The 16825-nt window shown below is 51.3% G+C and overlaps 1 protein-coding gene across 2 annotated transcripts in view; it reads right to left on the bottom strand.

Annotated features, from left to right (window-relative positions):
* LOC309444441 (uncharacterized protein) overlaps positions 1-16825 on the bottom strand; it is a 28702-nt gene that overhangs the window by 9494 nt on the left and 2383 nt on the right. The window contains exons 2-8 of one of the 2 annotated variants that reach the window (XM_082062251.1): positions 6286-6368; positions 3745-3915; positions 3008-3157; positions 2054-2095; positions 1236-1320; positions 312-389; positions 132-198 (exon numbers count right to left, since the gene is read on the bottom strand). In XM_082062251.1, coding sequence (XP_081918377.1) covers positions 132-198; positions 312-389; positions 1236-1320; positions 2054-2095; positions 3008-3157; positions 3745-3915; positions 6286-6365 — 673 coding nt within the window. In that variant the 5' untranslated portion in view covers positions 6366-6368. Of the gene's footprint in view, positions 1-131; positions 199-311; positions 390-1235; positions 1321-2053; positions 2096-3007; positions 3158-3744; positions 3916-6285; positions 9066-16825 lie in introns of those variants that run through there. The other variant, XM_082062252.1, reaches the window with a different exon arrangement.

Here is a 16825-nt window from a genome sequence, read left to right as displayed (position 1 = left end):
AACAGGCCCCCTACAACTGCTTTTTAAACTGAAAAGTACAATGTCTGAGATATCTCCTGCCACATACACCAGTGTCATTTATCACTCGTTCCCGCGGTGCTAGACTCGAGGGAAAACAGGAGAGCTCTCACCAATGAGCGGGTAAGCAGGGTCATCCTTCCCTGAGATCACCCAGAGGTGGTGCTCACTGGTCTTGCCCTGCAGGCGAGGAACAGAGAACAGAACAACCATGGGTGGAGGGGCCAGGGTGAGGGTGCGGGAGGCTGCACCGCACCCCGCGCAGGTCCCGCACCCCGCGCAGCTGCACTTACAGCAAGGCCGAGCTGCAGAAGGGTCCTCTTCACCACGCTCTCTGCAGTTTCCACGTTGGACACGTTGACTGCGGTAGTCTAGAAAGAAAACAGAGAAAATACGGGAAGCTCATAAGAAAACACGAAGTTGGGTCGCAGTTTCTTGTAGCTTTAAAATCTGGGGAAAACGTCACTCATCTTCTATTTACTGTCTTTACTGAATGTTCATGGTTAGAAAAGTTGGAACTACACTGGAATAATTGCTAAGGGTGATGGCTATACCTTGTGAAAACTGTTCTCCTCTACTTCTATCATGGATTTAATATACCATGAAAAGATTTTGTCCATTAGAAATCACAGGAATCCAGCGTTCAGATGCTGTATTTGATCGGTATTTGACTGCCAGTGGTGCCACTGTCACTCCAAAGGGTGAACACGGCATAATGCCAACAAACCTTGAGTGTCCATCCCCAGGAGGTAAATGTGACCACCAAACTTGGCACAAAGCCTAGAAATGTGTGCTATTAATATGAAGAGACCGGGACACAGTCCAGTAAATCAATTCAGGAGAACACACCAGTGACTCTTTCACAATCCATATCCCCAACTTACTGTCCTGAAAACAGGAATGACTGGGCACTCAACCAAAACCATCACCAGTTATGAAGTGAAGCAGAAGAAAAGGAGAAAAGAAGCCAGAGGCCAAGGATAATCTTAAGAATCCACGGCTCTTTGGTAGGGGTCTGGCTACCTCCTGATTTCCCAAATGAAACGTGCCGGAGCGGGCTGCTGGTGGGAAGGACACAGCTGCCCAGATGTGCACCCTCTAAACCCTTTTCAGGTGGGACCTGAGTTTCGAAAAGGGGCAGCAGCCCCAGAGCCCGGCCCTCCCGCCCCCACCCACAGCCTCCGCCAGTTCATGAGCAGGTTCTCAGCTCTACTTACAGATGAACTGCTGTCAGCATCCAGCACAAGGATCTGAAGGGTCAGATTCTTCACATACTCATTCTGTTTTACCTCATTGATATGCCTGAAAATCAAATAAAAGGGGAGAGAATATAACTTCCCAATCAAACTCGAGAAGGACCCTAAGATTTGGATCCAAGAGGTCCAAGGGACCTGCTCCTTGGCGCTGTAATAAATACAGACTCATTATGACAGTAGCAATACCATGCAGTGTTCATAGCGTGGTCATAATCTCCTACTGGCTTCTTTATCTTTCTTGAGGCCCCAGACCAGCAAACCCCCAGACAACAGCACTTTACTGCAGACAGACATGTCCAGTGTAACACCTTCCAGCAGCCGTGGCATCACTGCTGTTCTCCACAAAACAGGAGATTTCTTCCCCTCTCTGTACCTATATAAACATTTCTGCTTGGATGGTAGTGGAAACAACATATAAAACATAACAGGAAACAACTGTAGCTTCTAGATGCCACGAAATACAAACTCTAGTTCAAATCAAAATACACGTGAAGAATCAGTAACAGTGAACACTTGTGACATCTCCAGAGTGATCAGCAAAGTCAGCCTCCTGCCCCAAGGGAAAAGCTGCTCCAACAGGGTGACCCCCTCCAGGATGTCACCTTTTCTGGACTGTCACCAAGGGGCTTCTACATTCAGCTTTCAAAGGTGGAGTTTTCAGACAGCAGCTGGACACTTAATGTGCTGAAGATCAGAGGGGAACTTGACAGCCAGCACGAGAAGGTTCCCTGAGGGCCGCAGAGGGACTGCCCGGGGAGGACGGACGGAGGGGCACTCACCACAGCAACGCCGACAGCCACCGCTCCTTCGCGTCAGCTGAGCTGGAGACAAAAAGGGAGGCAGATCATCAAACGAGTGACGAGTGGGGAACAGCCCTTGGAAACTCTACCCAGTTTCAGCTATATATAGCTGTAAGTCGAAGTTCCTTCCTGCACAGCCCTGGAACAAAAGCACAGTCCCTTCCTGCTTCTGGCCTATTTTAACTAATAACAAAAATAATAATAACAAAAAAATCCCAGCAACAAACTGGACTACATTTCCTGCCCAGGCTGCCGAGTGTGGAGATAAGGGACAAATATCTTTCTGTGATGTTGGAGTTAACGCATCTTGTGGGCCCTTATTATTTTTGCAGTGACCTTTAATTGCTACTTTCTTTCTCCTATTATTTCCTTCCCAATGTCTGTCATTCCAAGAAGCTTCTGCTGCCAACACGGGTTACTCAGTGACGTGAAGGAAAAAGAGCTGCTGTTGAGTTTGGACTAAGACACGAACAGCAGCTCGCATGTCAGAACATGGTCCTAAGGCCAGCAACGCATCGGCATTTTTCACTGACTTCACCAAGCTGTCCTTCGTAACAAAAAATTCACAAACTAGGGCCAATCTCCTATGGAAATGGCTGCTGGCAGGTGCTGAAACAACATGCTTGTAGGTGCAGCTGGTTTGCTATGGTGGATTTGGCTGTGATGCTCCAGGGTGCTCTGCAGAGTCAGCCCTTGCTATCACAACACCTGCAAGGGCTGGTCCTCTGGAAGGCTCTCAGGGACCAGCCTGCAGATATCCTCTAAGATGACTGTGTCCCGACATCCCGGTTTTCACCACGCTGCCTATGTGAGTGCAAGTCTCTACTCGGTGGGGAGAAGTAAAGCAGTGAAGTTGACAGTCGCTGTTTTGCTGGCAGCCGGGAGGCTGGGGCTGCCAGGCTGCAGAGGGAGCTGTGGTGTCTGCTGAGATACCTGAAGGTGACAACATAGTTGGTGGTAGGCCAGCCGATGACAAACGAGCTCTCAGGAGCCATCTTCTTCTCTGTCACTTCACTGAGACAGGTGCCGGTCCACACTTCACTCAGATGCACCTGCTTTTTCAGCTTCAGGCTGGAGGAGGATCTGCAATTCAAATAAGGATTTCTTAGGCCAGATCCCAACACGTAGAGCTCCGGAGTCTGGTCATGCCACCTCGCAGTCATTCAGATGCAGTAACAGCAACAAGCACCCCAGAACTAAACGTCTGGGCAAGTGGAGGCACTACAGGAAAGTTTTGCAAGGAGACTTGGGGGTGGTGGCTGCGGTGGGACAGCTGTGGCATAGGGCAATGTGATTCACCAGAGCCACATGCAGGTAGATGGTGATTTAGGCTAATTACAGTCTATGCTAATAACTGAGGTCACCTAAGCTCTCAATTTATGAGTGGCAGAAGTAGCCAGACCAGGAGTTGGTCTTCTGTCCTTACTGCCTCTTGCCCTCATCCTATTTCTTCAAGAAGCCACATAAGGGAAAGGGCAAAACCAATTAGTCAACCTTTCCCTTCAGGAAAATTGAGTGAAACATTAATACCAAGAAGAATTTCCGGAGGTGGAAGGGGGAGATGACACACTTGTAAAGCAGCGCTGTTTTGATGCCTGCTCACGAACTGCTCAGAGCCCAGCGCCAACAGCACCCGCTGGGGAGGAGGAGTGACTGTGAATTCCTCTTACTTGGACTTGGCGATGACCAGCACGTCACTGAACAAGATCAGATGTCTCTCCCGGGTCTGCAGGCCCACAGTCAGCTGTACGCGCTCGTCCAGGATGAACGTGGAGCCCGGGCTGCCGAACGCCCCACTGGGCAGCCCATTGTCCGGATGAGAGGAGGAAAGGGCAGTTTCCCTGGAGAAGGAAGGAAGATCATAAGATCTGTCAGAAGCTTTTCTCACCAGGGTTCGTCACTGGACGCAGGTGGCTGTTGTGGAACAGCCCCACAGCCCACGCTTCTCCCAGTACTGCCCCGATGGCTCTCGAGTATGAACTGCGTTCACCTGCCTCTTCCCAATTAATTCTACCAGCCTTAGGCAGATGGAAAATTCCCTAAATGCCTGCACCAAATCCGGGGAGGTTAAGCTGCTGAAATATTCATTTTTAAGTCATTTCTCACTCAGGTAAAACACTTATTTCCTGCACATGCATGTGAGCTATGACTCAAAAGAACAGGCAAACCCAGCGCCTGCGGCAGGGCTCGGAAACTGTGCCCGTGTTCACATCCGCACCGAACTGCTTGTCAGCGCTAGGGCTGCAGATCAAGGACCACGGACCGTGGGTGCTCACCTAACTCCGGCCACCTGATGCTGCTCTGCCTGCCCGCACTCCAGCATCTTGTTTCTGCTGAGGCCGATAGAGATGCTGACCACTTCCAAAAAGCCCCGGCGGTTTTTGCACGTTGACTGTAGCCAACACGCCGCCATGGGGATGGAAGCAGATCCCCTCTCCGTGCTCCCCCAGCTCTGCCAAGCGCCCATCTCCCCTCGCCGCCCAGCGCCTGCTCAGGCTGCCCCCGGCGCTGGTCCCAGCGGGTCCCGCAGCCATCGCCAGGCTCTGCCCTCACTCTGCAGCAGGACTGTGCTGAATGAACGAGCAGCAGTTCTCTGCTGAGCCTGTTCAGAGACAGTTCTGTGTGCCCGACCCTGACTAATTAGCTAACCTCTGAGACATGGCCTTGGGTTTATGTATATAGGAACTACCACAAATCCTACTGTCTCTACACATAGACATAATATGTATTGTGCCTGCAGGCAAGGACGCATGTGGAATAGATCCTTACCTTCCCTCCACCCCTCAACAACGCTACCCGAGTCTAAGGGCAGTCTCTGCACAAGCAAATGAAAAAACATATGGGCTTTAAGGGTAGTATTTTTTGCATTGTTAGTCTAACTCAGTTTCTGCTGGCCCCATAATCTGGCCCCTCCAGTTTCACGGAGGGAGGTTAAAGCTGGCCATCAGCTGCTTCTTCAACCATCCCCAGTTCCAGGAACATGCGCGCTCCTGCAAACAGAAATTCTCTCTTCCCTCTTTACAACTCCACTGCCACCACCAAGTGAATCCTTGGCTTATGCATCTGTTACCTCTACAAGTGAGAAGCTATATCATCTTTGAACTTGATAGGAAAGGCTTCCCACGTGCATCAGTTGAGCAGTGGGATCCGCACCACCACCGGTCTCAGCAGTGGATCCCTAAGGCTGGAGGGGCTACACAGCTTTGTAAGCACAATGGCAGCACAGGAGAAGAAACATCTCCCCAATACTGTGGTGGCCTAAGCAAAGATGGCATGTACCAGAGCCCTCCGCAGCAATCCATCACAAGGAACGGCTGAAGCCTCCCTCCCTCATGAGGATATTCTCCAGCCAAATAAAGTCAAGAATTTGTTTCTCTTCTGTACTTTTTTTAGTGCAATTTAGAAGTGGGTAGAGCGAATGACAAAGCAGCCACATGACTTGGTCAGAAGACAACCAAACGAAAATCAGTCCCACCCTTTATTTTGAATGATCCCACGAGACTGACCCCACACAGTTGTTTCAGAAATGTGGGATGTACTGTGCATTAGTTACCTCCAGTGTGATAAAAGGGGTATTCTTCAGGAGGGCTGGTCAGGATCAAACTGTCAATCAGTTCAGCTTTAGTATCTCTTTCTTACAAAGAAAAAAAAAACCAAACTAACCAAATCCCTCAGAAACGGTTGTTTATAAGATTGCTATCAATGAGCTGAACGGCACAAGTGTCAGAGCTGGTTTATCCGACCAGGTCGACAGGGAAACCACCCTACAGAACCTCACACGCTGCTCCCGGGACCTGACGTTACTCAGGTGCCTCTGCACCGTGCAGGATTGTCCAGGTGGATTTGCACTTGTATGTAACAGGTTATCAAATACATAGACCTAACATTATCTGCATAGAAAATAACCAGCTGGCCTTGCATGGGGGTGACCTGAGCTGGCGGCCAGACCCCACCCAGGCACTCTCTCGGTTCCTCTCAACAGGACGGGGGGAGCAGGTCCCCGCTGGCGGGCAGGGGTCCGGGAACGTCCCCCCATCCTCCTCCTTTGCATCAGCTTTACTGCTGAGCATCATGCCATGCCAGTAAAAAAGAAACTGTTCCATACCTGTCCACAATCAAATTGCCCTCGACACCATTAAATGAATTTGAAAACCAGTTTGATTTCAGGCAGAAAGGTGGAAAAAAAGGATTCAGAAAGGTATTTCCTCTACCTGGAATGGGACTTGGACTTGCCGAGAGCTTTAGTAATGGCAGAAGGGGTGGATCGTCTTCTTTGGACTATGGGCTTCATCTTCTGCAAGACAAAAGGACACTGGGGTCAGCCGGCCCCTCGCGCAGATCTGCTCGCTGCGCCGCCCGTTCCCTCCTTACCCAGTTAACGCTCGCCAAAGCTCAGCACCGAGAGCCCCGACCTGTGCTTTCAGACACCTCCCTCCGCTTCCTTATTATCAAAACACTTGTCAGCTCTCACATTTATGCAGGACACTTAAAACTTTCCTAACTTGAAATGCTTCCAGTTTTCACAGCCAAAATTCAAAGTAATGACATGAAATGAAGCACAGAAAAATCCACAGGCTAAAGGTCAGGAAAAACTTCCTCACACTCATGCCATGGAATAGTTTGTTACGGAAAGGTACAGAAATCCAATTTAAAACGGGACTGGACAAAGCTATGATCAGCATATGATACTGTAAGGAGCATTTTTAGAGATTCAGCAAACAGACTGTTACTGGGCCCGTCTCCTGGCAGCGCCAGCCCAAGACGCTTGTATCAGAGTCTTGTGTGACACAGAAATGACGTGACTGTAATGGTGAGACTTGTGACACAGATGTGATAACCACCCAGGACAACATATACACATGAAGGTCATGGGTCTCTTTTTATTTGCTGAACTTGTCTCTTTTTATGCGCTGGAGAAAGATGACATGTTTTAGCCTGGGAGAGAAATCCTTACACCAATGCCTCTTGCTTAGTGTGGAAAAACCTGTCCCGCAGCTCATTTCTAATTTTAGCATTTGACTGTATTGGAGCTTTAAGGACTGGGAAATTTAGAGTATGCTGAGCGTTATTTATCTTTTGACTTCTGAAAGTATCAAAATGTGGAATATCCTAGGAATAAAAGAAACCAGGATTGCTGGCTGAGGAGAGGTCCTGCAGAGGAAGCATGTTCCTTTTATTAACCGTACACCTCTCAAACTGTGCTGAATGTAGAAATCTTTGTTGCTTATGCACTCATTAGTCCCATCTCTGAGTTCACGACACTATTACGGCTCAGTACCTTATAACCACATCAACACGACATTCTTATGATGTTAGAGGAAGGTATTACCCTCATTTCACTGATGGAAAGGCCAAGAACAGAGCGATTACAGTGAATTTGGGTGCCTGGTGTTCTGAGCAGGCAGGAAGGCCGGCTGATGGCTGCTCTCCAGTGCAACGCGGGAGCGGGATTGCAAGCACGATTTAATAAAGTAACTTCCTAACACGTGAATACTCAGCTTTGCAATGTCAGTAGTGCTTTGTGTATATGTTTATATGGTCTCTTCCAACCAAAATTATATTACAATCCTACGCAGACAGTGACGGAAGGCGATTTCTCTCTCGTTCCCTGATGTGACCTTGCCAAGCAAAGATCTGTCTTCGGAAGTTTCACAGAGAGAACTAAATAAAAATAACATCAGCTCAAAAATGTTTGTTTTAAAAAAAGAGAGCCCCTACTAAAGCGGAACATCTGGCTTTCAGAGGTGCCTTAATAGGATCAAATGTTCCTGCAAAACATAGCACAGCAAAGCATCAGTCACGCCATATCCCAGAGCAGGAAGAACATAAATGATGTTTCCTTAAGAGGCTGCAGGACAAGGACAGAGTCTCCTACCACCCTGAGGGTCCTTCCAGTGCCACGTGGAATGTGCTCTGACTCCCGCGTGTTTCTAGGGTGGACAGTTTCATGGTTTTGCTGCGAAAGCCCATCCCATCTCACTGCACAGCAGAAGCACCACAGGTCCGTGTGTTGGGCAGGAGCCCCCTGGTGCCGGGCTCGGCCGCCACCGGTACCGCGGCCCCGCAGCCCGGTCCTCGAGCGTCGCCTGGGGCCCGCGGGGACCGCACCGTGCCCCGCGCTGCCGCAGGGGGCGCTCCGGCGGGAGCCAGCGCTGCGCACACCACCAGGCACCGCAGCCCCGGGCCGGCCCGAGGGACGCGGCTCATCTCCGCTGCTCTGCTGCCATGGAAACAGAGCCTCGTTTACCCAACAGACCCTGGAAGTGCTGGAGCACTTGCAGCACTCCGGACCGTTTGTGCATTACTCATCTCGGAGCTGCCAGTTTTAGCTGAGCATTTCTTGGCACTGGAGAGGCTGTGAGCCCAATGCTCCTCATTCCAAACCCATGTATGGCCTATGCTATCGGCACAGCTGCCCAGCACAAGTGGGATTTTCCCCCCACCACTGACCTCTGTGCTTGAATGTTATTCTTCAGATAGTTAAGGTGGGATGGAACTGAAAAATAACGAGATCTGCTTAGAACAGGGTGGATTTTCCTTCTGTCAACAGCTGGCCAAAGCTTGCAATGTCTGTGGCACTGGAATGCTGCTATTTCGTTTAGTCCACATTCAGAAATGAAACTTTTTCTAATGGCACAATATTTCTGCAAAACATAAAGTGAAATATTTGTTTCAGAAACATTGGTACACTGTGTCTTCAAAACCACCGGGTGCTTGCTTTGACCCCAGCATCTGCCAGGCATGGATCAGAGACCCCGATGCTGCCAAAGCCCCTCGGTGACGATGGCAGGGATCAGAGACCCCGATGCTGCCAAAGCCCCTCGGTGACAACACCCGCGCAGTGAGGTGTGACAGATCTGTGGACTTTGAATTTCTGGGTTAATCTATACGATACGGCTGCTGCAAAGCTGCTGAGCATGGTGCTGGGTGGGCAACCTGGCACGAACTGAGGACATTTTCCAATGGAAATGTGCCTGGCAGGAAGCCTTAGGACCCCATGTGGCACAAAGATTTCCTTCAGCGCCCTCCCTTCATTTTACTAGGAGGCTCCTCCAAAGCACTGTGTTTAAATAAAATGTTTGTTTTCAATTCATCTGCATTTTTGACTCTGAGTCAATTCCACACTGACATTCGGATCACTCAGGGAGGCTTATGTTGCTAAAGGTACAGTCAGAAACAGTAAAACATGGGCAACATTGTCATTGATTATTTGAAGCATCACAGATTGTTCAGGGCCAATAACACCAATATTCTTCTCATTCTCGGGTATATCTCGTGAAACACTCTCTTCCTACAAACACTCATCACAGTGTCGGTGCTGTGTCAGAGCAGAGCGCTGATTGCTGCTATCAGCCAACTGAACCCATAAAGGCACATTTTTCAGTGGTCTACTGGAAAAGAGCAGAAGTTGCTGTATAAATGTAGCACATGGTTATTTAGCTCTCAGGCAACATTCAAAAAAATACTTAAGAATACAGTTAAGAGAACAGAAACAATTAACCCATCGCTTGGGCTTGGACCCATCCATGTGAAAACAACTGCTGCTGCTCTTCCATCCAGTAATGGGTTTATGTTAGTAGCGACATTCCTACAGAAGTATCTTAATGGGATAATGTGAGACACTTTGCCTCCTGCTCCGTTGTGTCTCCTGTCTGTGAGCACGCGATGCTCGTGCACAGTGCTGGGTATGACTGCAGTTGCGTTTCTAGTTAGAAAACCCAAACTGAGAGACACAAAGAGAGGGGGAAATTGTTCGGTGCATAAAAGGAAATCGGGCATTAGGTTACACGAACTGAAAAGAACAGGGCTTGCCATTTTACACTGAACCTGTTGCTTTTCCTGCGCAATTCAGAACTTTTCCTGGAACAATTTCAGGGCGCGTTAACAGTTTGAGGCGGACCTGTGTTCACCGGGTCACTGGACCCCGGCAGCGCTGACCAGGCACCAACAGCAGAGCACACGCTGCTGCGGCCCGGCTGCTCCTGCCCTGTACCCCGTCCTGATGGGACAAGCCACCAGCTGGTGACGCTCCGGCAGCACTGTGGGGACCTGGGCTGCTGCCGCCCCCAGCCACACTGCCCCAGGTCCCCTGTCCCGCTGGAACAGCAATGGGGCAGCAGGGCTGCGGCTGCCCAGAGGCAGGAGGACTCGAGGGGCCACACATGACCCCCGCAGGCACAGCCTCCCCCGGGGTCACCCCCAAAGCTAGTCTGTCCCGTACTCCTCACCCAGGTTTTGCCCAGTGCGGATGGTCTGAGCCCAGCTCAGACAGGCTGCAGCGCACTGGGTTTGCACCGGTTTAGCCCTGGAATTACACCTTTCCCAGGCTGGGCTGTGAGCCCTGTTCCCTGCGGGTTACCTGCTGTGGACGGGGGTGCTGGGATCAGCCTTCCCAGCAGCGGGCTGAGGTGTCACAGCCGGCTGCCCTTACAGACCCCGCAGGAACGTCCCCAGTCTCCGAGAGCTCGCTGCCACATCTGGGTGCAACCCACCAACACGCTCAGCCGCTACCGGTGGGGCAGGGTACAACCACCTTCCAGTCCTTACAGTGACAGCAAGTGCCTCATTTGAGAGGACGCCAGACCAAACCAATGTACTTTGCCTCCAGCTGCCGGCACAGGACAGCTGGCCCGCGCTGCCTCGGAGCCGCCGGGCTCTGCGGGCAACGTCCCACCTCTGTCGGGTGTGCCACCCCGGGACGGCCCGGAGCAGCTACACAGACTGAGGCGTCCGGCTCGTGGAGCTCGCGGGCCAGCTGTGCTGCCCCGGCTCCCGTCCCAGGGGCAGCAAGGAGCTCAGCAGCTGCGGGAGCAGCTCCACGTGTGCTGCGACACCACCCGTGGCACAGCAGGAGCTCAGCAGCTGCGGGAGCAGCTCCATGTGTGCTGCGACACCACCCGTGGCACAGCAGGAGCTCAGCAGCTGCGGGAGCAGCTCCATGTGTGCTGCGACACCACCCGTGGCACAGCAGGAGCTCAGCAGCTGCGGGAGCAGCTCCACGTGTGCTGCGGCACCACCCGTGGCACAGCAGGCCCCGCGGCTGCCCTCGAGATTCCGGGCGGGTGACAAAGGGAAGAGAAGCAAACCCCATGTGTCTAGAGGAAGGTCCACGAGCAGGTGACAACTGAGGAGCTCTGCCAGGACCACGACCAGCTGCCAGAGGGGGCCTTAGCAAAGTGACTTTCTGCTTTTCTCTCTACATAACTCTTTTGCTTCACATATCATTTCCCAGCTGATAGGCTCTAGAACACACTAATCTTTAGTCAGCTGAGCCCTTCCTTACTCTTATCCCATACATCTCTACTCCAGCTTTGACCTGACTGCTTGGAAGACTACTAACCACTAACCACCCTCTGCCTCCTGCCACCACGACACTCGGGCCGTCCATTCCATTCTCTGGCTATCGCAACCCTGTCCCAGTCCATCCAGCCTTGTTTTTCCAGACGGCTTCATGTCAGGTGAGGACACATGTGTCTGTATGTGTATATTTTAATAGTCTGCACTACTTCACTTTGCACAGGGTGCAAATGCAGTGCCTAGAAGAAAGGAAAAATGTGCAGTTGTTTTATGAGCTCTTTGGGGTGAATTTTGCCAGCACAGACATATGGTAAAGCATTAACATTTCCTTGCAAATGCTAGGGAGAATCTTTAACTCTCCTGCCACCACTTTAACCCTTTGAATTCTTTAAGGTCTGTAATTAGCCTCATTAATCAGAGGAGGAAGTACAAAATAATGTTGGGTGGCCACAGCCCAGTATTTCATTTGTCCCTTCAGAGGGACAGCGCAGGGTTCAGCGTGAACTCAGAGCTAAGAAACTTGGGTGTAAATATTTATCTGAGCTGCTTTACACAAGTACATCTTCCCGTGTTGTTTCACTAACTGCTTCCCTCTCTCTCACTGCTGAAACATGGCTCAAACCAAACTCAAACGTTTCTTAAAATATGCAGAGCCCGATGGCAGTAAATCAGTTTACAAGGACACACTTTGAAACATTTCCTTTTCCTTCCAAGAAATGGAACCCTGCTGGTTTACTTTCACGTGTCCCTTATAAGGGGGACTGGGAGAAACAATTCTTGGCGGCCAAAGGCCGAGTGGGTTTTCCACTTGGAGGTGCCTGGGGATTAGTTTGACCCACACTGATCTGCTCCACGCCACTCTTCGCCCTGCTCCCACGGCTGCTGTGCCTGCAGGGCCGGCCTGGCTCGGGGCACTGAGAGAGGGCGCCCTGCCCGCACAGGGATGCTGGCTCACCAGAGCACCCCAGCTCTTTCTGAACAGCTGATGGAATGGCCCATGTTCTCCAATGACGCTGGGCTGGACCCCAGCTCAGGACACCTGGCATTTGTCAAGGCTCGGGTCCGTGTTTCTGGCTGCAGCTCCAGCGCGAGCATCCCCACCCGGGACGAGCGCGAGGGTTTGGTCCCTGACACAGCGCTGCCTGGTGCCCTAAACCACGAACTGCCACTGTCACTCGCACTGCAGGACAGGCACCTCAAAAGGGCCCGAAAGCTTTAAGCTGAGCCGCTGTGAACACCCGTGTGACCTCAGTGCAGCATCCAGCGCTGGACTGAGAGGCGAATTGAAATATGTCTGCTGTTTCCAAGCCTCAGGCCACTGATACAGCGTTGGTGGACAGACCTGTAAAAATCATGGGCAACTGCCCGTGCATTTTCTCTGAAAATCTGAAGGTTCAGCAGAAGGGGGATGTCTGCGCATTCCAGGACAACAACAACAAAAGCACTGCAAGAAAAACGCTTTCTGCCAGCGAGGATGTTCGTCAGCCATCCCGTTCAACAGGACCAGGTTCTGACGGTCCCAAGGGTGCACTTACACAACGTCTATTTTGCATCAATACCAATGTGAAAAACTTTGAGTAACACAAATGCAAGTCCCTTCTCTGTAGCCAGCAGAGCACAGCAAATTGCTAATTGATGGAAACTGAAGGGATCAATATTGACATAGATTTAGAAATACTTCTGTACTGCATGCTTCCAGCCTGGAGAGGAACCAACAGCTGCTTGAGGAAGCGCCTCCCCCTTCTAGTGCTAGCAGAGGAGACCGAAAGCAGTGAAAAAAGTAAAACCTCATTTGGTAAAATTTCTTCATCTTTTCTTGGAGGTCCCGATGGTTTGGTTGCAATTCTGATGTCCAGGGCCGAGTAAATTCGAAATATTTGCTGGCAATGGATTAGACCAAACAGCCGCTGCCCGTTGGGATTTTCGTGAAATGCTTATCCCCGTGTGCAAACCCAGTGCAACAGATTCCCCGTGGGTGTTTGGACAGGACGCTGCAGCGGGACTCCCTCCTCAGCGCTCCCTTCCCCTGCAGCAGCGCCGAGAGCCGCCCCAGGTCCCTGGCACCCGCTCCGGCACCCGGCGGGCTCACCCGCGTGGGAAGTCGGTGGGTACGCACCTTTACCAAGCCCTTCAAACCATGTAGTTCAAGCTGGTACCTTGGGACAGAAGTTTCTGTTGTAAAGTTGTATGTATATATAACATTGGAAGGGAACTTGCTGGATTTCACAGTATAAAAATTCATCACTGATGCCAAAGTAAATTAAGAATCATTCTCTTTCTTTAAAAATGCAAACAAATAGTTCACTGAATCGAGCTTTGGCAAAACGAAAAACTTGCGGAGCAGCCAAACCTGAGGAGCATAAAAATGTAACACATTCCTTTGTGTCTCTAAAACAAGCCCCTTCTCTTCCCCTCGCTTGGTTCAAAACTCCTCCTGCCATATTAAAAACTCATAGAGAGCTGGGTCTGCCCAGCTACAGAATCACCTCAGCCTCTCCAAAGCAGGGTCTCTGTGACCGAGGATGCCGGTCCAAGCGCCCACCAGGGCCCAGATGAGCCACTGCATGAACTGCACAGCACCCGCCCCCGGCGTGAATATGGGGAGATACGAACTGCACAAGGACAAGAAAGTGTCAACTACCAACTGATCATGAGCAGTGACAGCTCAGTCCATGGAGCAGACAGTGTCCCCAGGGAACGCTGCGGCGAGTCCCATCGCTCCCTGCGCACGCCCCGGGCAGAGCCCAGCGCGCCCAGCGGAGCCCGCGGGCGCCCGCGCCTCCCCCGCCTCGGGCTCCCCCGGGACAGGTGGGGCTGCCCGGAGCCTGACAGACACGGGCGCGAATCCCCAGGAAAGGTCCCGAGTTCCATCTCCCAAATGGTCTTGCTGCAAGCAGAGGGGCGGTGGGCAACCCCATCCTCGCCAACAGGCAGTGCCTTTGGTGCCCATGAGTTTAAGAACCTACTGCATGCTGCAAGTTTGGTGTTTCTCATCTATTTACAATGATTAAATAATTTTATTTGCAGCTTGGCCATGGAAAAGGCCTTGAGAAGAGGCAGCTCTGTGCATCTGGATTTCATTAGAGATGAACATTAATCCCTCTCTGCCTTATAAGCATCCTGTTAGCATTATACAGACTTGGGGTTGTTAAATGTCATTCTTAGAGCTGGCTGGCTGAAAAATGGGTTACCCAATGGCACCTCCGCTAGCACACGCACCAGGAAAGGCATTTTCTTCTTTCTGTTGCTTGCTCATCTGCCTGTCAGCATCAGGGCTGGTAACACACTTATTAGTAACACTCGCTGTCAAACTCCTCAAAACGCATAATAGGTTAGTGTGGAACTGTAGGATTTAATCCCACAGAATTGTGCAGTTGATGGAAATGAAAAATAGGTATCTCAGCCTGAAATGAATTTCAGCAGACGTGCAAGCCTGAAGTTACGTGAGCTGGGCAAATAAAAGTAGACTTTGGCTTGAACAATTGCACTTTTTTTGCCATTTTTTGGAGATGCAGGAAGACATTAAGGGTCGAACAGTGACAGAGGTCAGGAGAGAGACGTTGCTGAGCAGCGGGGCAGGCCAGGAACGGAAAGGCAGGCGAGAGCCGCATTACGTGGGCTGAGCCCATGTGAAGAGGAAGGTGCAAAGGAGGGGCCTGCAAACAGCGTGCGGGTCCTGGCAGGGCCGGGGGTTCAACAGCGCGGGCACGGCGCCGCCAGGCAGCCAGACGCGGGCCAACAGCGCGACGCTGCCCGGCCCGGCCCGGCCCGGCTCCAGGGCACAGACAGAGGCAGAGATGCTGTGACACAGAGGTGGCACCTGGTCCCGGCAGTGGGGGCCGCCAGTGGCCACGCGGCTGGGAGACGTCACTGCTGCGCCTCTGTGTGCGGAGCAGCCCGAAGGGGCAGGCGTGGAAAACTCTGAAAAACATTCTATTTAAAGACAACTATTCTGATTCACATGTTATTCCCTGCCTCCTCTTCCCTCAGCATTGCTTTTCCACTTTTGCCTTAACTTCTGCAGGAATCAGTGTGAAAACTATGCCAAGCACAGGACACAGTATGGGGAACCAACAACCCCAAACATTTCCTAATCTCCCCTTTACACCTCATTTCACATTACTTGGGTTTAACACACGTTTATGTGTAAACTAATACCTCCAGTCACAAGCATTTTTGTGGGCCCTTGATAAATACTTTATAATTTAATAGAATCTTTCCAATTTCAAGGTGTTCAGAGCAGAAATCGATTATCCAGCAAGATTTTCAGAAGAGCTACATAGATGGAATTTATATTTTCCATCTCCTAGCTGTTAGTCCCTACCGGTTTTATTACTTTTCAGTTAGAAGACTGTCCTGAGGCTGAACAGGAGCCTCTTCGTTTGCTCTCCCTACACAAGCACACATGCACATACATACGTGCACCAAACTTTTGGCTGATAAATTTCCCAATAAACATGGCAGGCAACTTCAAAAATCAAACCAAAACAAGCCCTTCAATAGGAATTATCAAAAAATATGTTTTAAATCACAAAAACATCCTGTTTTGCTTCAGTTTCTCTCTCACATGCCACAAGCTGGACTCCACCCTACCTGTTTTGAGAGGGGCTAACTATGGGCGCCAGGTTTTGGAAACTCTCACATCCTTATCTGTGCTGCCATTTGCTTTCAGGGGAAAATGAGGAGGGCAGCACTGTGGAGACAAGCAGAGGGGCTGATCCCGTGTGCCCAGATCTCCGCGCCAGCTGTTCTTCCCACAGCTCCATGATGCCTCAGGAGAAAATGCCGAGAAGTGGAAGATTCATTTATTTTTTTTAATTGCAGTAGTGCTACAGTCCCAAGCTCTGGCTGAAACGGAGAAGGTGCTGTTAAGCAGACGGGCTATTTGCCCTGCTAGGCGTAAGTACTCATATTGGCGATGCTTTCCCAGACAAGCCAAGGCGCACGTGTGAGGAGACGCCGGGTCCCTGAGCAGGAGCACTCGGAGGGCCGGGGGTGGCGAGGCAGGCGTCCTGTCCCAGCGAGACCCCAGCCATGCAGCTCGGTGTGTCCCCCCAGGCCACCTCTGCAGGCCAGCGTGCAGCCGGAGGACACGGCGGTTCCCCGGCAGCGCTGCCACACGCACCACGAGCTGCTGGTGCTCCGAGGCTGCCGGGGCGTTTGTCTGAAACGGGTGCAGCCCCGTGCAGGTGGAATTGCTGTGGTGGCGGCAGCGGAGAGGGTGGAACAGTGAGTGATGTGTGGATGAAAGTGAACAAACACCGGAGCCTGGGGGTGTTTGTGGGGGTGCTGGTGTGACAGAGGGGGAAGCAGCAGAGCGGGGTGACCCTGCGGCAGGTGTGCTGGTGTAATGCTGTCCACTGGGGACTAGGAAAGGACCCACAAGAAGGATCTCTGCATCAGAGCCACAAATCAGAATCTTCCACATTACAAGCAGAAGAGGATCTGAGAACC

This window comes from Streptopelia decaocto (assembly GCF_964273445.1).
Source record: "Streptopelia decaocto genome assembly, chromosome: 10".
In the NCBI taxonomy this organism is placed as follows: domain Eukaryota; kingdom Metazoa; phylum Chordata; class Aves; order Columbiformes; family Columbidae; genus Streptopelia; species Streptopelia decaocto.
The sequence above is the reverse complement of the archived record's forward strand: the minus strand, read 5'-3'. Positions and strand labels throughout refer to the sequence as shown.